This window comes from Camelus ferus, chromosome 18 (assembly GCF_009834535.1).
Source record: "Camelus ferus isolate YT-003-E chromosome 18, BCGSAC_Cfer_1.0, whole genome shotgun sequence".
Taxonomy (NCBI): domain Eukaryota; kingdom Metazoa; phylum Chordata; class Mammalia; order Artiodactyla; family Camelidae; genus Camelus; species Camelus ferus.
Window position 1 is genome coordinate 18,210,036 of NC_045713.1, and position 22,513 is coordinate 18,232,548.

Sequence of the window (22,513 nt, forward strand, 5' to 3'; positions counted from 1 at the left end):
TCTGTCTGCTGTATCCTATACCCACAGGGAGCCACTGCCATTTACATACCCTATAGATAGTGCTCTAAAGTGTATACCTCCAGTGTCCAGTACACACACGACATTTGTACCCTTCAAGTGTCCACCACATCCTGCCCAGTGCCCCCAGGGTTTGGGCCCCATCAAAAGTCCCTTGTATGTATCTGCTACTACCTCACCCACCACCACTTACCAGGGCACCTCCCTGCATTAATTCAACCACATTCCCTCTTAACTGCTAAGTCATGGCACAGCAGGGGCTTTGACAAGCCTGCAAAATGCTCCCGATATAGTAAGGAACACGTGGGCACCCCTGGCTGGTGGTCAGGAAAAAGTCATAGAGGGGGTGATATCTGAGCATAGAATAAGGGCAGTGGGGACACATCGGGGGCAGGAGGGGCGTGTGGGGTGGAAACCAGCTGGTGAGGGTGGCAGAGGGGTCTCCTCTGGGGCTGGAGTCACCATTTCTGGGTTGAGTAGGCAGCAGTTTGGAGAGGAGAGACTTCAGGGAAGCTGGAAGTTCTAGGGAGAGTGAGATGGACAGAGGTTCTTAAATGACCAGGCTTATCTTTAGCTGCCAGATTCCAAAGAGAATTCCCCTGTACCTATCACCACAGGGACACACACCCCTAACCTGCTCCCCATCCCTGGTCAGTCACTCATATACCACAGACTCTTAATATACCCTATAATCTACACAAGTCCTCTCACAATGTCCAGGGTCTTGCCCCCTGCTCCCCAGCTTAGACCCCTTCCAGAATCAGCCTTGTCCCCTTTCCCACTCCAGGAATTCCCTGCCCTCCAGCCCAGGCCCTGAAGTCCTGGCTTAGAAGGCCACACACCTAGTCTTATGGAAGGTAGGTAGGGAAGTGGGGCTCTTTTTCTAAAGCTTGAAGCCAACATGCATTCTCAATTGCCCCAGATTCATACACTCACAGAGGATGCACTTGACCCCCAACCCAGGCACGTGGGCCTCCTTTCCCTGAACCCGCGCCACCTGCATCCTCCACGTGAGGGCAATTCACCTGGACCACCCTTACCCATCTTTGCCTTATTCTAAATGCACCTCCTGGAGGAGCCCCCCCTTTTTTTTTTAATGGAGGTACTGGAAATTGAACCCAAGACTTCATGCATGCTAAGCACCCACTCTACTACTGAGCTATTATAGCTAACCGTCTCTCCCAGGAGACCTTCTTGATGCCAGCCGAGGTCAAGCTCTGTAAGTGGCTTCTAGAGCCCCCATTCTTCCTCCACCACAGTTCCCAGTTTGAAATTATTCTGTAATTGCTGATGTGATTAGATGATTCAAGTCCGTCACCCCTACTTCACTATGAGCTCAGGAAAGGCAGGGAGGGTGTCTGCTCGGTCTCCTCTGCCCCAGAACATACTAGGCGCTCAGTAAATATTTGTGGAATGATTAGCACTGCCAAACATTCTCACACTTCACCACATGCAGGTGAGGCTGCAGGCTCTACAGAAGGGCCTGAAAGGGCCCTAGCCCGGAGGCAGACCCAGGTGTCCTGGGCTCAAATGCCAGGCCTCCGGAGGGAAGGAGGGAGGAGCAGCTGTGGCCCCACAATAACAAAGTCTGGGCCAGGCGCTGGGGGGCATAACTGGTCCGGGAGACCAGAAAGACAGGACCCAAAAGCAGTTGGGTTGGGAGTCCAGCCATCAGGGTTTCCAGCCCTGCCTGGGGCTGCTCAAACCCCAACACACGCAGACGCACACCAGCACACACAGCCGAGGTGTCTGGAAGGACTCAGGACTTCGGTGGCGGCAAAAGAAGCCAGCCAAGCTGAGCGAGGAGGGCGGGGCCAGGGGAGGGGCGGGCGGGCAGGTAGGTGCCCTTTCCAAGGGAGCTGCCACTCCGGAAGGTGTACTGCAGACCCAGGACGTGCTGGAGACGTGTCCTCACTGCCGGCGGCGGAGACCCCAGCGTTTCCCTTGGTGCCCCGTTCCTGCCTCCGAAGCCAGCCTTTGACGCCTGCTCCCTCTTCCCTCTGGTCCCGACACCTGGATCTTGCCTTCCAACCCCACCCTAGGTCCCTTCCCTTGGGTGCCTGGTCCCTTCCCAGGGCCCCTGGTCCCTGGGCCATGGCCCAGAGGATGCGCCTGGGGCTTAGGTGGCCGGAGGCTGTGGCCACCGCGCTTTTGCTTGGATTATTCCAGAATGGGATGGGTGAGTATGTGCCGGTGGGGAGCGCGGTGTAGGGGCGGGGCTGGGTAGTGCACCGGGGCCGAGGGTCTATCCCTTTTCTGGGGCATATCCCTTTATCCTGGGTTCAGGAACCCCTGGCTTTAGCCTCCCTAGTTCCTGGCCTCTCCCCTCAGCTTTGGCCTCCTGGGCAGCCCTCCAGAGAAATGGCAGGTGCTTAGGGGTCTGGGAACTTGAGACTTCCCTCCTTACCCTCCCTTTTTCTCTTTCCCTCCAGGAGCTGAAGGGTCCGAAGGTGAGGCTGCCGGGGGAGATGGGGGGAGGGGAAGGGGCGGGGCCGCAGACCCAGATTCCCCTGGAGCGTTTGAGTGCCCGACCCTCTCTCTGCAAAGCTGTCTCGCCCACTCCTGTTGCCTTATCACGTTGATCACCCACTGTGGATCAGGTGCCCCTGAGGAAACACAGCTGTCACCTAGATTTGGGTAATGTGGTGATCAACATGATTAGGTCTCCTGAGATCTCTGTGAGGCAGTGATTATAGCCCTCGATCTATGGATGAAGAAAGGGGCAGAGAAGTGATTTGCCCAAGGGCACGCCACCAGTAAGTGACAGAGCTGGGGTTTAAATCCTGGTCTGACTCCAAAGGTGGCTTGTTTTGAGGGGAACAGACCAAGGGTCTCCTTGTTACACTTCCCCACTGCCAGTCAGGTTTGTAATCCCAGCTTCACCATGCATCTTGGTGCCCGAACCCTCACCTCTAAAATGAAGTTGATTCTATCTCCTGGGGCTGTCCAAGGAGTCAGCAAGATAAAGGAAGTGAAAGCCCCTTCAGGGCCTGGCATTGCTAGAACTATTGGTCCCTAAATGGTAGCTATTGTTCCTTTTATGAGGAGAGGAGGAGGAGCCTGGCTGGGCGGTTTTCCCTGCTTCTGGGAAGGTGACTTTTTGAAGGTCATTTGGGTCCAGCTCCAAACAGCGGCCTTAGCAGGGGTGGGGCTGTCCTGGAAACAAGACGTTCACACCCTGAGAGCCCAGCTATTCTGTTCATTTGTTCAACACACATCCGTGACTCCATCTGTGTGCCCAGCCCTGTGCTGTGCTCTGGGGACACAAGGATCTGCCCTAGTCCCTGCCCCTAGGGAATGCCCAAGTAGGTATGGTTGAAGCACAGTCATAACTAGAAACAACCGTGTCTGGGAAGCAGGGGCCCTAGGACCAGGGCTCCAAGGCATCACCTAACTCAGCCAGCAGGGTCAGGCAGGCTGCAGAGAGGCTGATGTCTGAACCATCTCTGCAGGCAAACAGAAGTTTGCTGAGCAAAGTAGGAGTGAGGAAAGTTATTCTAGGCAGAGTGATCTGAATAAAGGTCTGGAGATGAACAAGTGTGTGGCCCAATGTGATAGCAAGTGTTCAGAGGGACGGCTGGAGTAGACAGCACTGCCATGGAAGGGCTGGAATCTCCTTCAAGGGCAGTGCAGAGCAAGGGGAGGATTTAAGCAGCGGTATGACCTGGCCAGGTTTGTGGTTCATAAAGATCTTCAGACTTGTAAGGAATGGATCAGATGGAAGGCGGGAAGTCCTGAGAGGAGAGAAGCTGGATGAGACCTTAGTTAGGTCCTGGGTCGAGGAGAGCAAGGGGGCAGAACTGACCATGACTGGTGAGCCGTGGGATGGGGACAAAGGCTTCTATGAACTCACTTCCCCAGCTCCAAACCAGACCTCCTGGGCTGTGTCGGGAGTGGCAGGGCTAAGGACGCAGTTTGTGGGCCCCAGAGGGCCTGACCCCCTCCCCTTCCTCCCCGGCAGCTTCCTGCGGCGTGGCCGTCCAAGCACGTGTCGCAGGTGGTAGCAATGCAAGCCCTGGCCATTGGCCCTGGCAGGTCAGCATCAACCACGACGGCATCCATGTGTGTGGCGGTTCTCTCGTGTCTGAGCAGTGGGTGCTGTCGGCCGCTCACTGCTTCCCAAGGTATGAGCTGGGTGGGGGGCAGGGTGGGGAAGTCAAAAGTGGGCTGGAGGTGAAAGTTCAGGGGGTCACTCTAGGTCAGAGGTTGGGGTTCTTGGGTTGAGTCGAGGACTATTAATAAAATCTGGAAGGATCTGTCGGGAGGGAAGGCCAGAGGTCACAGGTCACAGGATAAAACTAGGATGCAGTGAGGGACCTGTAAGGTCGGAATCTGAGGTTGGGTGCCACAGGCAACAGGGACCAGGGAACCGGGACAGGTCTCTCAGGTCCCAGCCTTCACCCCTCCGCCTGCAGGGATTACCACAAAGACCACTATGAGGTAAAGCTGGGGGCCCACGAGCTGGACTACTACAACTCTCAGGTAGAGGTCCGCACCGTGGCGCAGGTCATTTCCCACCCCAGCTACCTCCAGGAGGGCTCCGAGGGTGACATCGCGCTCCTCCAGCTCAGCAGCCCCGTCACCTTCTCCCGCTACATCCGGCCCATCTGCCTCCCCGCTGCCAACGCCTCCTTCCCCAATGGGCTCCAGTGCACTGTCACTGGATGGGGCCACGTGGCCCCCTCAGGTGAGGTGGGCGCTGAGGTCTAGAGGGGAGCCACCTCAGGGCAGGAGGCCCTGGGTAAGCATCTTTTGCCTCGACAGTGAGCCTCCAGGCCCCCAGGCCACTGCAGAAACTCGAGGTGCCGTTGATCAGTCGTGAGACCTGTAACTGCCTTTACAACATCGACGCCAAGCCCAATGAGCCCCACGTTATCCAGCAGGACATGGTGTGTGCTGGCTACGTGAACGGGGGCAAGGACGCCTGCCAGGTAATTGCAAGGGGTCCAGGGGAACAGACAAGACGTGTGTCTTGGGAGGTGAGGGCTGGATGGCGCTGACTTGGATGACTAGAGGCCTGGGACCTAGTCCTAACAGCTTTGGTGTGGCTTTTCTCCTCAGGGTGACTCTGGGGGCCCACTCTCCTGCCCTGTGGAGGGCCTCTGGTACCTGGCAGGCATTGTAAGCTGGGGTGATGCCTGTGGGGCACCCAACAGGCCTGGTGTGTACACTTTGACCTCCAGCTATGCCTCCTGGATTCACCGCCAAGTGGCAGAGCTCCAGCCTCAAGTGGTGCCCCAAATCCAGGAGTCCGAGCCTGATGGCGACCTCTGCAGCAACTATGGGGCCTTAAACTCTGCCCCAGCCCAGGGCTGGGGGTGGTCCATTCTGCTGCCACTAGGTCTGACCCTGGGCCTCCTCCGCCCATGGCACGAGCACTGAGCTACTCACTCTGGGAGCCGAGCTGCTTCCGGGACCTCCACATCACACCTGAGGACAAATGCCTGGCCCCAGGATGGCCCTGGCCCTGGGACCTGATGGGCCGCTCCTTCCTCCCAGGACCCTGTGGCAGCTCAGAGCACCACCCTGACCTCTGACCCACTCTTCTGAGTTGTTCTTTGGGACTATAACCTCCACCACAGGAGTTTCCTGCCTGTGGTACTGGTGAGGACCTCTGGCCACCTCCATCTGTCCACAAGCCTACTGGTTGGGCTCCTATGGAGCCCCAAGGACCCTAAGCTATGAAAACAGGCCCTGGCTGCCCACCTGTTTCTAGAAGACTGCCCAGGCGACTGCTGCTGAAGGGCTGGCTCCAGCACGTCCCGTTCTGCCTGATGAGCCCCATCACTGCACCCTCATACTGCCTTCTGGGCTGGGGCTGCCTCTGGGCAGCATGTTTTCAAGGACAGAAAAGGCCCTAGTCTTGCCCCATTGGCTGCCCTGCCCCCCTTGAGCCCTAACTCCTTGACTCCGGAGGACTGAGCCCCCGCCGGAACTGGGCTCTGACTCGCATCTGGGGTTGGGGGCTAGATGAAGCAGGAAGGAGTAAAATGTTATGAGAATAAACTGGCTATGTGTGTGTGACATGAAATGAAGGACATCGGTTCCAAGCCTCTCCCTCCTACCTCCAAAGTCCACAGCCACCAGCAGAACTTACTTTATTAAAAAAAAAATGATGAAACCGGTCTGTACATATTTACAGGCTACGGGGCAAGGAGGCACAGGTCCAGCAGCGGGGGCACAGGCCGCTCACTTCTTGGAGAGTTTGACTTGCTTGTGCTTGGGGGGTGCCCACTTGAGGCAGACAGAGTCCACTGCGGGGAGAAGAGGCGTGAGAGGAGGACTGGGCCCCCGGGCCCGGCCCGCTCACACTGGCTGCTCTGCCCTGGGCCCAGGCCAGGTTTCACCCCGAGGTGAGAACAAGGGCAGGCTGAGTCCTAGCGGGGGCGGGGCAGGGAAGCCCAGGAATGAGTGGCCTGCCCCAGGCTTCGGTCCTGGGAGCTGGTCAGACTGGTTTGGGATCAGGTGACAGCAAAAAGGAGGCCTTGGCTCCCAGCAGTCCTTACACCTACCCCCCCCACACACACACCCTGGGCAGCCCCCCACCCACCTGTTATGGGTGGCTTCTTATACTGGGCACTTTTGAGGTGTTCCTCCACCAACTTGGGTGTGACACAGATCACATGCTGACCCTTCCAATACTTGACCATGTTGAGGGACTGCAGGGTGCTGATGATGTCATTTTGGGTGATGCTCGTCATCTGGCTGCAGGAAGGGAGTAGAGCAGATGCTGTAGGGGGTTCTCTTGTGGGGTTTAGCTGGGACACCAAAAGGGGGCAAGGAGATGGGATCATGGCCAATCTGAGGAGAGTCCTTGCCTCCTTGAGGGTCCAGGATGCCTCTCTCACCTAAGGTCCTTGATGGACAGTGTGCCCCGGAAGTCTCGCAGTATCTCCAGCAGGACCCAGGACCAGTAGCTGCGGTAGCTGAGCTTGCCCAGGTCAGACAGCGGCTTCTCAGGGGAACCTACAGTGCTCTCCAGCTTGGACAGCTCGTAGCCTGGTGGCAGTGGAGATGAGGACCCTCAGGACTCAGCCCCACCCTGGCACCCCTCACCACAGCCACCCTTCCTGGACAAGCCAGGAACCACTCACTGAAAGCAATGAGGAACTTTCCGTAGCCACGGCGCTGGTAGGGGGGCAGGGTCAGGATGCAGGCTACGTTGTTTCCATCTGGAGACTCCTTCTCCTGCAGGGGTGCACGCTCAGGGCCTCTGGGGAGGCTCAGCCCCCACGCAGTCCTCCCTCCCTCTCTCAACCTGGGCTTCCCAACCTAGTACCTTTGAGAAGTAGCCAACAATGTGGGCCCCCTGCCTGTCCACCTCAGTTAAGATGTAAAAGACAAAGGGCTCCACGTCAAAGTACAACGTCTTGTGGTCCAGGAAAAGCTTGGCCAGCAGACACAGGTTCTGACAGTAAATCTGAGGGGTTGGGGAGAAGGAAGCAGGCTCAGGGAGCAGGTACAACTCTCCCACTCAGCCCCATTGAGGCCTGGGCAGGAGCTGCCACCCTGCCATGCAAGTGCCAAGCTCCAGACAGCAGCTGGTGCCAGGCCAGTGAGAAGTAGGCTCCTCACCAGAACTGTCATGTTTAGAATTGGAAGGAGCCTTAGCATGATTTTGGATCAACTTGGTATCTGACTTCTGATTGTTCATAGCTGTGTCTCCAGCACCCAGCACAACGTTAATCATGCATACGTTTGCTGAACTGATGACCCTTGAGCCTGACTGAGGTCTGCGCTGTTGGCCCACTTGGCTCCACCAGGCCAGAGACCAACGTCAGAAGACCTTGAGGTTGGCTCCATGGCACAGACTAAGGACACCTTTCCCATCCACTCTCATTTGACCCAACAATTGTGTGAGCCCAGCATTGCTAGACTCAGTTAGCTTAGGAGGAAATTGAGGTTCTGGGCTGGGAAGTGCTTGCCTGAGGCCTCAAAACTGGAGAGGGTAGAGCTGGAAAGAACACCCACGTCTCCTGGTGGAGCCCTTTCTGCCACTCCCCCCGTTCACGCTCAGGAAGACAGAGCAGAAGGCTCGGGCCAGGCTAAGAATGGATATTCCTCAAGCTATCTATCACAACGCTGGCTGCGCGCCAAGAGGTCACCAATAATAACAAAGGCGCATGCTGACAAAGCCCCTACTGCATGTCAGGTGCTGTGCTAAGTACTTGACTGTGCTATCTCATTTATTCCACTGACCAGCCAAGGAGATAAATGTTACCATGACTTCTGTCTTATAGATGAGGAAACAGGAACAAACAACCTTAAGTAACTTGTCCAAGGTCAGCCAGGAAATGACAAGGGTGATTTGAAGCCAGGAGCCACTCAGAAGCCTGCCCTCTTTGTCTCACACTCCGCTGCCCTTCCAGGGGAAACTGGGACACTTGGGGAGACCTTCTGAGACTGACTAGGCAAAGGCCAAGTTCTCAATGACAGCAAAGTAGGCCCCAAAGGCCCCACCCTGCCCCACTGAAGTGTCTCTCCAGGAACAAGGAACTTGGCTGTCTGAGCCACTGAGCTCTCAGGCAGGAAATCTCACACAAAGCAATTCCCTCCCAGGAAAAACAAACACCTTTTCTTTAGGCAGAAAGAGAAAGTGCTTTTAAGAGCAGCCTTAGGCAAGACAATCTCCACTCTGGGTTCCAGATCTGCCCAAACTAAGCTACCCCATCAGAAGAAAGGTCCCCGGGGACAGAAGGGAAACCCTGTGCCCAAGGCTGGCACCACAGGGCCACGTGTTTATTGCACACCTGACCACAGGCTGAGTGCCAGGCCGAGTACATGCCCACAGCCCTCTTCTCATGCTAAGGCTGGCCTCTACCCTTTGGCGACAGTGAGGATGGTCAGGAAGTGCCCAGTGCATCCCCTCCACCTCCCACAGCGCCTCCGCCGTGTGGCTCACCTTGTGGTCTTTGCCATCCACCTCGTACACAGAGATGTTGCTCTTGCGATAGATCTCCTTCCCTGGTGGCTGCCGCCACTGGCACTGGCCCTGGGGGTGGAGATGCAGAGACACAGGCATAAGGCCCGGAGGTTCCCCGCGGGGGGCTGATGCCACCCTGTGTGTCTGGAAGCAGGCCTCTGCTTCCCTCTGCTTCCCCAGCAGCAGACACCAGGCTCCACCCTTTACCTATGTGGAGTAATTCTCCCAATCCTCCCAGCCTTCTGAGGAGACATCCTATTTCACAGATGGAGAAACTGAAGCACAGAGAGGCTAAGTGTGTGGCTCGAACAGCACACAACTAGATGGTTTTAAGTCCAGATCAGAGTGATTGTAGAGGACTCTGGAGGGCTGCCATCCATGACAAGGCATTTCCTAAACCACATGCATTGGCCGCAGTCTACGCTTTGGGAAACACCCCACTGTGCAGCCCTGGCGGCTCCTGTGTACCAGTGCTTCCCTCCGTCCACACCCTGTGGTCCCACTGCTCGGGGCTGGGCTTCCTTCCTCTTTTGCACAGAGGAACCTGGCCCTGGTAAACATGTGCTGAAGAGCCAGGGACCCCAGAGGGTCCCCATCCCACAGAAGAGGAAACTGAGGACCAGGACGGGTCAGCAAGTGGGCCAAGGTCACTCCAGCAAAGGCAGAGTCAGGCCTGGAACCCAAGTCTCCCGCCCCGGGGGCAGCCTGTCCTGGGACTCAACAGCTCAGGTCTGATTCTCCTCCCCAGCGCCACCGCCTCAGCCAGCCCTCAGCTTTGACGCCCACCCAGCTCACCAGGCCCGGCCCAGCCCAGCCTCACCAAGTGGAAGCGGTAGCTCTTCTCGTATTTCATGTACTTGAGGCAGTACTCGCAGAGCCAGAGCTTGGGCTGTTTCCCATAATCTTCAGGGAACGGTGAGAAGTACCAGGCGTCAATTTCGTAGTTCCCAATGTGGATCTTGTCCACGTACTTCACCTTAGTGATCTGTGGGTGGGGTGGGAGTGGCAGGCAGTGGGTGGCTCAGTTTGGGCAAGGAAAGCAGCGAGGAGGGGGTGCCCACAGTTAGGACCCCTTCCCCTGCTTACCGCCTCGTGTTCCTTCTCCAAGGCTGCTGTTGTGGGATCCATCTCTGCATAGGTCTGAGCAAGAAAGAGCAGTGGACAGAGGTGAATCAAAGTGGTGGTCAGGCTACCCCTCCCCTGTCCCACAACCCAGTGCATCCCTCTTGTCTTCTAGACCTCGTCCCCTGAGTGACAGTAATCACCATACAAACAGCACACTTGTTTTACATGGTTTTAAAGCTAGCTGGTCCAAGTCCTCTCCCATCTGCCCACCCACCCAGACATCTCTGATGCCCCAGTTTGGACCTTTTGCCGGGTGAACAGGGCCAGGATCAGGAGGCTGGGTTCCAGTCCTTGGATTCAGCTGTACAATGGGATCAATCCAGCTCTGCCAAAGTTGTTGTGAGACAGATGAAATAATGGATCTGGTCTTCTACACCCATTGCAGGAACTGGTACAGACTCCCCAATGTGCCTGGACCCCTTTCCTGCCATGGGACTGCTTCCAGAGGCCCCTCCTACAGGCACATCAGACTCTAGGTGTCCAGAAAGGAACTCGGCCATTCCTCCCTGCAAACCTGTCCATCCTCCTGGGTCTCCCATCTCACTGGGAGCATTACCCTCAGTCCAGATGCCCAAGACCAATAAGCCTAATCTCAGGACTCCTCCTCCTCTCTCAGCCTGTCATTCGATAAATGGTCATGTCCTGTCGACTCTACCTCCTTGTCATCTCTGGAATCAGTCCCTCTGCCCCACTCCAAATAGCCACTGCCACCATCTCAGGTCTGGACAGTTGGCCAGGCCTCTGCAAAGACCCAGCCTCGAGTCTTAGCACCTTCAAATCCACACCACTATCAACACTCCTCTTTCCGGTCTTCATGCGTTTGCATATGCAGTTCCTTCCGCCCTGAATGCCCGTCCCTCTCCTACTGCTGCCAGCAAATGATTACTCAGCCTGGCCTAAGTATGAGCCAGGTGAGTGTGTGATGAGGCAGAGCTTTGCAAGCGATCACATGTAATTGTTTTTACAGTGCTCTTTCCTGTCCTTCAAGGCCCAGCACCATTCCCATCCCCTCCAGAAGCCCTCACTGGATTCTTCCGAAGCAGAATACATTCCTTCCCAAGTCAGGAATGTAGTGGTCAACAACAGTGCCCTCTGATTGCCCCTCCTTCGTTTCCCCTATTTTCCAAGTCCTTGGAAGGCAGGGACTACAAGTCACATTGCACTCACAGGACACCCTGTTCCTAGGTCAGATGCTGCAGGAGAAACCAAGTCCAGCCTGACAGTGGAAGGCCTATAACCTCTGCCAGAGTAGACGGCAGCCTTGCCCTTAAGTTGAGAAGGGAGAAAGGAGCCAGCATTTTACCCAGAACCCTCTACATGTAGCACTTCACCTGGATGGCCTCATAAAACCTTCTGGGCAACACTGAGATACAGCATTCTTATTTCTATTTTACAGAAACGTAAACAGGCAGGGAGAGGTGAGGTCACTTGCCCTTGGGGACTAGCCAGCTGCCATTTATTCCGAGTGCCAAGCACTCACTCCAGAGGCATTACTTAAGTTTAGTCCTCAAAACGAGCCTGAGACAGGAGTGCTCATTATCTGCACAGCACAAAAGAGGATGCTGAGGCACAAAGAGGTGTGGTCACAGAACTGGTACTCAGCACAGCTGGGCCTGGGGCCCTGGTCTGTCCAACTCCAAGCCTAACCCCTGCAAAGATGAGGAAAGGAAGATTTCCCTCCTCACCTGTCTCTTTAAAACACATTTTCCAACTCACAAAACACAATCCTCTTCTGCAAATGCGGTAAAGAACTACAAAAACACTACTTTTCTTAAATGCTGCAATTTATTTAGAATTAAACATTAATTTGGTTTTGAACAACTTGGCTAATTGTTAACTCGCTGATTATTCATTCTTTGATTTTATCACCACTGGCCCATTGTCCTCCACCCTGCTGACTGCCAGCTTAGGGGTATATCTTTGATACTGAATTTGTCAGTGCAACCTGGTTGGGGAGCTAAGAAAATCTTAGATCTGTGCTGTCCACTAAAGGAGCCACTTGCTATGTGTGGCTACTTAATTTAAGTTCATTTCATTCAAATAAAGTTGCACTCGTAGTCATACAAAACACATTTCAAGTGCTCAACAGCCACACGTGGGTAGTGACTTCTGTACTGGACAGCACAGATACAGAACATTTCCACTGATCACAGGATGTTCAACTGGACAGTGCTGCCTAAGATGTTAGAGATCTTTCTAATCCAGGGCATTTCAATTTTTTTTAAACCACAGCACTGTAAACCAATGGGCATGTTGATACATACACACACACACACACACACACACACACACACACACACACACGTATTTACGTGGGAAATAAAAGGTCCTGAAAATACTTACCTTTAATAAAGTACAATGCACTCTGATATTTTCTGTCCTATTCCATTTTTTCCATTTTTGAAATTTAAATGGTCACAACCCACTGAACTAATGTGGCAACCTAACAGTTGTGCCCCACAGTTTGCAAACCTTTGCTGCAAAGCCCATGATGTACATTCAGACGAATGAAATCGCAACCTGGTTGAAAATGACTGGGTGCCTTGAGAGCTCCGTGAATCCTGTTCTCATTTGCACAGGCCATTTCACAAATCAAGAAACTGAGGCTCAGAGTGGGAGGAAGGTAACCCACCAGGGGCACGCTGGCTTCATGAAAAGAATCCAAGTTTTGGAAATAAATGGCAGGAGTTTTTCTAGGATGTTTCAAAGTCACAGTTAAGTGCTTGTGCCCCAAGGTAGGATGATCTAGTTGGCAAATTTAATTCCCGACTGGGTTCCTAAAACTATTTGTTATCTCCCTTATAAACTGGGGATATAGAATGCTTACTGTGTGAAGTTACTGTGAAACTTCAATGAGATCATGTATTAAAATACTCAGCCTAATACTGTGACTCACAAGCCAAGAAACATTTGCCATTATTATTCTTATTTTGGCCCACCCCTTTACTAGCTGTGTGACATTGGGCATGTTACTTAACCTCTCTGAGCCTGCTTCCTGCTTTTCTCACAGAGAAACAATGATCCCTGTAGTGTTGAGTTGTCAAGAAGGATCTGTTGAGCTTACACACATACAGTAGTCAGCAAGCTGCTTAGCAAAAGCAAGTGCCCCAAATCACTTTTTCTCTTCCTCCCCTTTATAGACTTCAAGTCGATTTATCAATGTGGCACAGCCAATAGGGGGGCAAAAAAGGTTATCGGTGCAGGAGGCCCGAGTTCCAGTCCCTGCTGTGCCATTTCCTGGCCATGAGACTGAAGCCAAGCCCCTGTCCTCTCTGAGCCTCAGTTTTCTTGTCTGTGAAGAATACACGAGAAGAGGTGGTAAAGCCCCTGACATGCTGTAGGAGCTTAAGAAATGGAAGCTGCTGTGGTTCCAGCACTGGGACCCAAGGGAGTTGGCAGAGGCAGTTAAGCCTCCTGGAGCCCTGGGGAAGGGGAGGGACCCGGACCTTCTGCACATGGTTGATCTCATCGTGCTTGCGCTTCTGGTTGCGAGTGATCTTGCGCTCAGGCTGCTCAGCCAGCTCACTTAGGTACTTCTCTGAGTTCTTCTGCACGGCATCCTTCACTGTCTTGGTCAGTGCCAGCCGGTTCTTGTCCACCCATTCGTCCAGTCGCCGGTTAACTGTGAGGATGGGCCATGAGGGGGCTGCCCTTCCCCCTCCCCTCCTCCCACCCAGACCTGGATACCCCAAGTCACTCACAGCCCACATAGTGCACGTAGAATTCCTCTCGGCCCTCCTGATCATTCACTCGAGACTGGATCACTTCAGCAGAATCTGTGAAGGCAAAATGCTAGGATCACCAGGAAAGAAGGCAGGGCTGATCCTTCGCACTCAGGAGCAGTTTCCCAGATTCCGGGGCCAAATGTAAGCAAACTTCATCTGCCCATACCTGCCAGTCCCTTCAATCACTGCCCGTGAGATGAGCCAGACTGGGGCTGTTATTCTTACTTTAGAGATGAGGAAACTAAGGTTTAGCCAGGCTCATCTATTTGAAAAGTGTTAACAGCTAATACTTAACTGAGTTTAGGCCTGGTTCCAAATTCAATGCTTGTTTTACTTTACTCCGTCGTTCATTTGTTCAGGGGTTACAAGGGCTAGCTGTGGAATCAGAGAGCCCCACTTCCTAACTGTATCTACCTGAACAAGTTATTCTGGCTTTCTGGGCCTCAGTTTCTTCATTTGTAAAATAAGGATAACAGTGTCCACCTCAAACGGTGAGTTAATGCCTCTAAAGCTTTCAGTATAGCACCTGACAATTAGCAGATCACTCAATAAATGAGTGTGGCAACCATTGCATGTGTGACCCTGTGCTGGGTTGCTGCTGGATACAGAGGATGGATCATGAGTGGTCCTGCCCTCCAGAAGTTCCCACGGTGATGGGGTAAGTAGGACACAGACAGACAACAACATAATGGTACATATACTGTGGCTGAGGTATGAAGAAAATGTTGCAGGAACATACAGAAGGGAACAACTCACTTTGCCTGAAGGGAGTCAAGAATGGCATCACAGGGGATATGATGCTAAATGCATGAGCGGGACTAGCCAGCTGAATAAGGAGAGACAGAAGAAAGGGCATTCCAAGCAGAGGGCATCAGCGATAAAAGGCATATAGTCTTTATAGGGTGTAGTGTGGTCTGGTCTGGCAATGACCTTTGCTAGGGTTGCTAAAAACCAGAGAAGCCACAAAGATCAATGCCATTCTAAGGAATTTGGGGTTTATGTGAAAATGAAGCAAAGCAACATAGGGAAGGGGAAGCTCATTTTCGTGTTCTAGGAGGTCCTCTCCGCTGGCGACTGTAGGAGACGGACAGAAGGGGAAGTCACAGAGACAAGGGAGACCAGTGAGCAAGCAGTGTTAACAAGAAAAGGGAATCAAGCCTAAGATTGGGCAAGGAAGTGTAATGGGAGCTCTGGATACAACAGGAAGAATTTGGCGAACGCGCGACTGGTGGTGGGGTTTGTAGGCGGAGCGGGAGAGAGCCCGCAACTCCCGGTTCTCCCTACTCTGGCCCCGCCGCCGCCCTTAAACCCCGCCCCCGGGCCCCGCCCTCACGCCAGGTGCTATCCGGCCGCCGGCACAGGTACGTTTCTCCGATCTCCACGGTGACTTCCGGCTCACCACGCGCCGGGGTCGGAGGAGAGACGCGGCCAGGGGATGGAGCGGTCCCCTCGACCGCCACATTCTCCCCGGGCCCAGGCTCGCCCTCCCCCACGACCCCTGAAGTCGCCGCCGCAACCGCCGCAGCTGCTCCCTGCGCCGCCATCGCTGTAATGGAAATGACGCCAGAATCCCGCGCCGCGCAGTGTCTTTAGCTCCGGGTCAGCTACGCGTGGAGGAGCCCGCGGCAGGCTGGAGGGTGCGGTCTGTGACGTGGCAGGAGCTCATTGGCTAGTGCGGCAGTCTCCGCGGCAGAAGACGTTGACTGTGCCAGTTGTCCTGAAGTTGCTCGTTTTCCGTTTTGAATTACGGCTGCACCCTAGAGTTGAAAACAGGAGAAAGGCTTTCTTGATGTGATGCCTCAACTCGATCTTTTTAAGGCCTTTGTGCCTGAGGAAGCCAAGGTGTGCCAGTTATCAGGGGGCGCTGCCCCTATTTTACCGATGCGGAGCCAGAGCAGCACCCCTGGAAGCCTAGTGTTAGGGCGGTGAGCCTGGAATCAACACCCACCCGGTGCCGCCCATTTCCTTCAGCCAAATACAAGTCACCCCGTTTTTGAAGACTGAAGAAACTGCCCTCCTTGTTCGGGGGGGGGGGAGGAGACATTTGGGGTGTGGGAATCAGGACTGAGTGTGTACTGGGATAGCCAATAAATAACTCTCACAGAATCAAGCCTTTCTAAAGAAAGGACCAGACTCCAAACCAGATGTCCCCTGAACAGAAATCAGCCTAAGGCAGTGGATATAATGGAGAGCGTCTTAGGCTTAGTGAATGAGGAATCCCTGGTTATACAAGTGTGTCCATTCCCAGAGCATCGTTAAAGGTTAAACTGTGTATGCCATATAACTATATAAAGGTGAAACCATATATGTATCTATCTCTTATTCCTATAAAACAAGTGTATTGCACAATGCCAGACAGGGGACACCTCCAATAAACATTCCTTTTGGCTACTCTGAGTCGTCTTTGACTTGTAATTTGGTTATTGGGCTTGGAAACAATTCTAAGAGGGGTGGAATGCTCGAGACCTAAGGATGAGGTTACAGATGAGGAAATATCTAAGTTAAGTATTTGTGGAAAATGGCAGTGCTGGTAACTTGGCTTTGGGGAATAAAGGAGTTGGGAGGGGACAATAAATGCCAGTGGCTGGCAGCATATGAAACAAAAAATTAACAGAAGTCAGGCAAGAAAAAATTAAAAACTAAAATTATACCTTCTCTCACTCTCCACCCACCCCTAGAACTATGATGATTCACTCAGATTCCCCAAAATCTTTTGTTGTTCCTTCTTTGTGTTCATGTAACCTTTGATGTGCTTTAAGAAGCCAGCACCAGAGACTTATTTGGCGAAGTGCCCCTGTGGCTAATAGAGCTGTTTTGCCTCAAAAGAGCTGGAAACAAGTTCTCAGCCCAGAAGTTTTCAGTACCTCTCCAGCCCCACTCAAACACAGACATTAAACCAATGATTTTCAAGTGGAGGAGTTCATCAGTGACTATGGAGCTTAGCTCTCTCGCCAGGCCTCTTGTCCTTCCCTTTCTTGCTTCCCCTGCTCCCTTCTGGGAGCACTCTCTACAAATCACCTGGACACAAATCCTCCGCTTAAGGGCGGCTTCTAGGGACTCCAACCTGAAACCTCCCTTCCTAGCTTAAAACCCTTCCATGATCCCTGATGCCTCCAGGATAAAACCCATGCTTCTTGGCTGTGCATTTAAGGCCTTTCAGCCTTGCTGCTGCCTACCTCTCCAGCCTCTGTGCTGCAGCCAGCCAGATTTTCAGCCTGGCAAGTCACAACAGTCTCCCACCACCTGGAGTTTGACCTCCAGATATAATCCCTGTCTCCCCTGAATCCTCCACCTCCATCACCAGTCCTACCAAGCAGGCCCTCAGGCCTTCTCCTTCCCTAGCAAGGTGCGCAGGGAGGTTACTTCACCACCTGCTCTCTGGAGCCCTTTCCTTTTGGCCTCCCTGCCAGGGCGCAATCTTGTGTGTTTCTTTCCTTAGCAGTAGCAGGCACAGCTGGCAGGCAGCACTTTTTAACCGTACTCAGCTTCAGGAATCAGGTGGCTCAGAAACTTGCTCAGTCTGCTGACCTTCACCTCCACAAACTGTGACTACCGGGAAGGGAAGTGTCAGAAGTGCGACCTGAAGCTGGGCCAACCTGGGCCCTTCAATATTGTCCGGGATCCAGAAACACTTGGTAAATGAAATGAATAAAAGGTCTTTGCACAACCTGCCCAAGTCATCCCAACTCCCACCAAATCTAATGTGCAAGAGACTCGGGGCCAATTTTATTCCTGGTCTGACAGGCTCTGAGGACAGTTAGAGACTGGGACATGAACTTGTTAAACCCAAAGGGCCCAGGGGACCTGAATGGGGGCAGAAACAAAAGCTCACCTGCCTTCCTCATATGTGGGGCCCAAGAGGGCATTCAAAATGTGAACTTTAATAACAAACAGCAGGTCAAGTTGGGGGTTCCCCAGGAACAAGAATAATGGAGCTGGTGCTGGAGACCTCAAGGGTTCTCACTTCCTCCCCTCTGAGGTCTGGAGGCAGGGAAGCAGTGGATCCCATTGAGGAGGGTGGTACCTGGCTCCATGTAAGTCCATCTGTTTGGGGCCCTGAGACCCCAGGTGCAGCAGTGTGTGGAGCAGGGTGGTACCCTGCCTGGCCTGGAAGGTCCTGGCAGGATATATGACCCAGCCCAGGCAAGCAAGCAGGCCATGGGCTATGGGGTCAGATGCGGAAGCTTTCCTCCCGGCCATCGATGTGACGGAGCCGCAGGTAGACATCTGTGCCAATGCCCTGCAGGGACTGCAGCCGAAGGGAACCACCGAGGTACTCTGCGTAGGCCCGTGATGTGGGCAGCCCGAAGCCAAAGCTGGGGGTGGGCAGGGGGATAGGACACGGGCTTCAGAGGCTTGAGTCTCCTGGGGCCCCCCACCCCTCCATTCTGGCCAGGTGGGGCCTCACCCGTGCATGGGTCCTGACTGGCCGCCACTGTGCATGTCCAAGTGGCCGAAGAGGGGGCTGATCCGGGGGTCCTGGGTGCTGGCCTCAGCTGTAGTGAAGTGGTAGTCCATAACCCGGTCCAGGTCTTTGTGAGCGATTCCCCCGCCCCGGTCTGAAATCCTGGCAGGATGACGATAACAGGCTTGGCTCAGCTTCGGTGGGGCTCACCAACCCCCAAACAGACAATGCTAGGTCTACCCTGCTGTTCAAATGTGGTCACCTAGACTCTTGGGCCTTGATTTTTGTAAGCTGTTTTTCCATCCTCACCTCTGCCACTGACTAGTTCTAACTTCTTGCAGGACTTGACATTTATTCTCAGCCCAGCATCACAGATTGGTTATTTCTGACACTTTGCCTACTCCAAGCCCCTACATTACTGACAAAGACAAGCCCCCAGAGCCCACAGCTGGCACCAGATTCATTCATGTCCAGCTCATGGCAATCTCAGGACAGCAAAATATCTTGTCCAACCAGAAACTAAATCTCAGAGTGGGGCAGGTACTGGCCTGAGGTCATAGAGCAAGTCAGAAACTGCCTGGAACCCCTGTCTACCCCACCTCAACTCCCAGTCAGGGCAAACCTGATGACGAGATCGATATCATTGTTGGCGATGGTGATGACCACGTCTGGGACATTGTAGGGAGTGTCTAGGTGACTCTCCATTGTGGCTCTATGCAGGGGGGAAAGACCAGTAGGTGGTGGTACCCCAGTCTCACCCCAGTTCCTGTCTGCCCCCTTCCAACATATCCAGTCAGCCCACCTCATGGCGTTCTTGAGCAGCTCGGGCAGGATGTAGTCCAGTGGCATAGGGATGAAGGGGAATCGGGCAGCCACGTGTCCATTGATGCGGACTCGGGGGGCATTGCCGTACTTGTGCTCACACAGGCGTCTGCGGATAGGAGCAAGGGTTCAGCCCTAAACTAGTGGTTCTCAGCTGGAGATGACGCTGTCCCCAGCCCCCCAGGGAAATTTTACAATCTCTGGAGTTGTTTTTGCTTGTCACGACTACAGAATATTACTGGCATCGAGTGAGTAGAAGCCAGAGATCCTTCTGAACATCCTAACAAACATAGGCCAGGCCCCCACAAAAAAGAATTATCTGGCCTCAAACATTAATAGTGCCACAGTTGAAAAACCCTGCCCTAGACCATGCCCTAGGCAAGGGCTCAGACCCAAACCTTCACTGCCCGAAGACGTCCATCCCCTTAGCTGTTTTAGCCTCACCTGGCAAAGTCCACCCACTTTTCAATAATCTTCTTTGGTGAGAGGCGAGTGCAGATGATGCCAACAAAATCAGGCTGACAGGAAAAAGAAAGTCAGGATCACCTCCATCCATACCTTGGCCACCAAATGCTTGCCACCTCTGGACTACTGAAGCAGCTCCAAGCCTCTCCCCAGGCCCTCAACCCAGGTCCCCAGCCCAAGGGAGCTCCAGGCCCAGTCCCCTCTGTCCCACTTGAGGTTCCCAGGTGGGCCTTAGGTCCCAGTGCCCCACCTTGTCCTCATGTAGCGCCAGATGATGTGTGGCCAACATGCGTATCCCAAGCCTTGAAGTCAGTGTCTTATCTAAGAAGTAGCGGACGAGCTTCTCATCCTGTAAAGAGTGGGGCCTCAGAAACCCTGTGCCCTTCCCAGCCTCTCCAACAGGCCTGGGCCCCCACCGCGCTACCCCTGACCTCTATGTGTTTCCGGCTCTCACGCAGGCCCTCAGCTAAGAGGGTCACCACATCCTTGTGGTCGTCCAACAGCTGTCGCACCAGCTGGCAGTACTGGGCGTCGTCTGCCTGGTCCTTGATCTGCAGGCCAGAGTCATGAGCGTGGATGGTCCAGCCCTGACCTCTCAGCCCCTCACCCTGCCCTGGCCCAGCCCTCACCGGAGGGAATTCTGTCAGCTTCCGGAAGGCACGGATGTACAGTTCATGCTGCAAGGGAGAGATGTGGGAATTCACAGGGATGCTCTGGGCACTAGGTAGAGAACAGCCACCCATGCCCACCTATGGGGATGGCCATTCATTCCAATGCACTTGGTTCAAACCCCATCATGGCCTCTCAAGCCTCCATGAAGGCTTGGGTCTGAGTCCTCTAAGGCTCTGAAACCTTTTGGTAGGCAAGTCTCTACCATTCTGGTTCCCCATTTACCCCCTGGGCGGTGAGCACACTGATCTAAGGTCTTCTCTACTAGAGGAACCTATGTCCCCTTGAGGCCAGCTTACCACGTGCAGTATGGTGGGGTTGCAGCCAATGATGAAAGGAAGGCTGCGGAAACCCTTGATGCGGTGCGCGATCCTCACCGGCAACTCTTGCTGCAAGTACCGGGCACTTTTCTAGAAAAAAGAAAAAGAAGGGAAGTTAGGGACTGGACCTGAGTGGCTGGGTCAGAGGTCCAGGGGCCAAGAGAAAAATATGGGCAGGAAGCTTACCAGAAGGTGGCTGCCATCCTGAGAGCGGCCTGAATAGAGCATCATGGTCGGAGTGAGGCGGACTGAGGGCTGGAGGAGCAGAGGGGCCTTAAGCACTAGATCTCCAACATCCTGCCCCCACCACATTAGCTCCACCCCTCCCCTGGACACTGCCCTCCAGCTAGGGACCCAGGCCTCACTGCCCTAGCTGCGCACCTTCTCTGCTGCCACGTCGATGGCCGACTGGTTGTAAAAGGAGGTGACGGTCTTGGAGCGCTCCCGTGCCATTTCCACGTGGTGGGTATCGGTGGCTGATGTGGAGCGGGCCCGGAGCGAGAGTGCGGGACCCAAGAGAGGCCAGAGTGGTGGCCCACCCCGTGGGCCGCTCCCCAGCACCGATGCCAGTATCATTCTTCTGCTCCTTTGTCGGACTGGGGGGCCACTCGGGCTGCAGACCCGATAGATGGAGGCGACCCCAAAACGGGGCAAGAGGGGTGCGGGGAGGCAGGGGCTCTTCTCTGACTTCAGGGGCACGGGTCGGTCGAGGATGCTGACAAGCTCAGCCCCCAGGGAGCAGCTCCCATCTACCAGGGCGGGGTAAGGAGGAGTTGTGAGGATCTGAATCTGCAGGATCTCTCCATGTGGGCACTGGTATCCTCAGACCTGGACAATCTCTGCCCACCCCTTCAACCACGTCCCCAAACACAGGCCAAGCCTGGACAACCTTGCTTTCCAGAGCTTTTATTCTTCAACCTGAAGCTCTATCCGGTAGTCTGGAGGATCGGGGATCCTTAGAACCAACCAGCCTAAAAACCTCGCCCCTGCTCCCTCTGGTCCCAAGCAACCCTCGTTCAGGGGGCGGGGCTGACCCCTAATCCGGCGCCTTCAGACCCGGGCTGGAGCCTGGCCTGCGTACGTGCATCACACAGTTGTGCACCCGAAGTCGGCTGCGTGAAAGCAGGGGCTTGGGAGTCCCTGTCTGGGTCCCCTCCTCCGCGGGGTCACTTGGTTCTGCCCGGGTCCCCTCCATATGGTAGATGCCAGTCCCCCCACCCCCACACCCGGTCCACGCGCGCTCCAGCGATCCAGCGCAAGGGCCGCAAGGGCAGAGGCTGCGGGCGAGAGCTGCGAAGCCTCTGCGGGAAGATCTGCGCGGGTCGCTCCACTTACCGCGGGGCCAGAGCCAGGGCCGGGGTCCGAGCGGAACGGCCCAACAGACTACGGGCCGGGCTAGCGGAGCCGCCTGCGCCCTAGGCGGCCGTGACGTCGCGTGGGCTATAGGAGCCCGGTGCCTCCTGGGAGTTGTAGTTCGGAACGAAGCACTAGTAACCCTGGCACCAGCCCACCTGGGCTATGACCCTGCTCCAGGAACCCCCCCCCCCCCCAAATAAATACCACAGCTCTCTCCACAGGGCTCCCGGAGTTATCTGGTCTCTCTGGGCCTCTGTCTTCTGCTCTATAAAATGGGCTCCCTGGGAAACAAATGGGAAAAGACCCTTAGATGCAAAGCGCACCTGGATTCCTCCTGAGGTCCAGTCCATTTCCTTCTAGCTCTTTGATTCATTTGCGGAAAACCAGACTGCCTGGTTCAAACCCCTGCTCAGCCACTTATTATCTGGGGCAAGTTACTTAAACTGCTCAATACTTGAATTTCCGTATTGGTATAACGAGGATGTATCAAACTTGAGGTTGTGTGTTTACATGTGTTTATATATGTAGAATGCCTAGAATAGTGCCAGGCATGAAATTAACACTTATTATTATTATTATTATTATTATTATTATTATTATTATTATTATTATTATTATTATTATTATTATTATTATTATTATTTCATTCATTCTGGCAACAAACACTGATTAGGTGACTTTTCTA

The 22,513-nt window shown here is 54.2% G+C and overlaps 3 protein-coding genes across 3 annotated transcripts; 1 reads left to right on the forward strand and 2 right to left on the reverse strand.

The window, feature by feature from the left end:
* Positions 1 to 1,858: 1,858 nt before the first annotated feature.
* PRSS8 (serine protease 8) lies at positions 1,859 to 6,044 on the forward strand. Its single transcript, XM_006181552.3, has 6 exons — positions 1,859 to 2,197; positions 2,451 to 2,468; positions 3,980 to 4,142; positions 4,434 to 4,705; positions 4,783 to 4,949; positions 5,080 to 6,044. The coding sequence occupies exons 1-6, from the start codon at positions 2,113 to 2,115 to the stop codon at positions 5,398 to 5,400; spliced, it is 1,026 nt and encodes a 341-aa protein (XP_006181614.1). The 5' UTR covers positions 1,859 to 2,112; the 3' UTR covers positions 5,401 to 6,044.
* A 53-nt stretch (positions 6,045 to 6,097) lies between these two features.
* KAT8 (lysine acetyltransferase 8) lies at positions 6,098 to 16,152 on the reverse strand. Its single transcript, XM_006181486.3, has 11 exons — positions 15,125 to 16,152; positions 13,768 to 13,842; positions 13,513 to 13,688; positions 10,028 to 10,081; positions 9,762 to 9,926; positions 8,921 to 9,010; positions 7,298 to 7,438; positions 7,113 to 7,206; positions 6,867 to 7,017; positions 6,569 to 6,723; positions 6,098 to 6,272 (listed from the first exon to the last, which is right to left on the reverse strand). The coding sequence occupies exons 1-11, from the start codon at positions 15,333 to 15,335 to the stop codon at positions 6,208 to 6,210; spliced, it is 1,377 nt and encodes a 458-aa protein (XP_006181548.1). The 5' UTR covers positions 15,336 to 16,152; the 3' UTR covers positions 6,098 to 6,207.
* Positions 16,153 to 17,632: 1,480 nt separating this feature from the next.
* BCKDK (branched chain keto acid dehydrogenase kinase) lies at positions 17,633 to 21,955 on the reverse strand. The gene is made up of 12 exons (XM_006181488.2): positions 21,808 to 21,955; positions 20,854 to 21,221; positions 20,659 to 20,727; positions 20,452 to 20,562; positions 20,113 to 20,160; positions 19,915 to 20,034; positions 19,734 to 19,832; positions 19,463 to 19,536; positions 18,999 to 19,127; positions 18,819 to 18,908; positions 18,200 to 18,358; positions 17,633 to 18,107 (listed from the first exon to the last, which is right to left on the reverse strand). Exons 2-12 carry the CDS (start codon positions 21,046 to 21,048, stop codon positions 17,963 to 17,965), a joined length of 1,239 nt encoding a protein of 412 aa, XP_006181550.1. The 5' UTR covers positions 21,049 to 21,221; positions 21,808 to 21,955; the 3' UTR covers positions 17,633 to 17,962.
* Between the last annotated feature and the right edge of the window lie 558 nt (positions 21,956 to 22,513).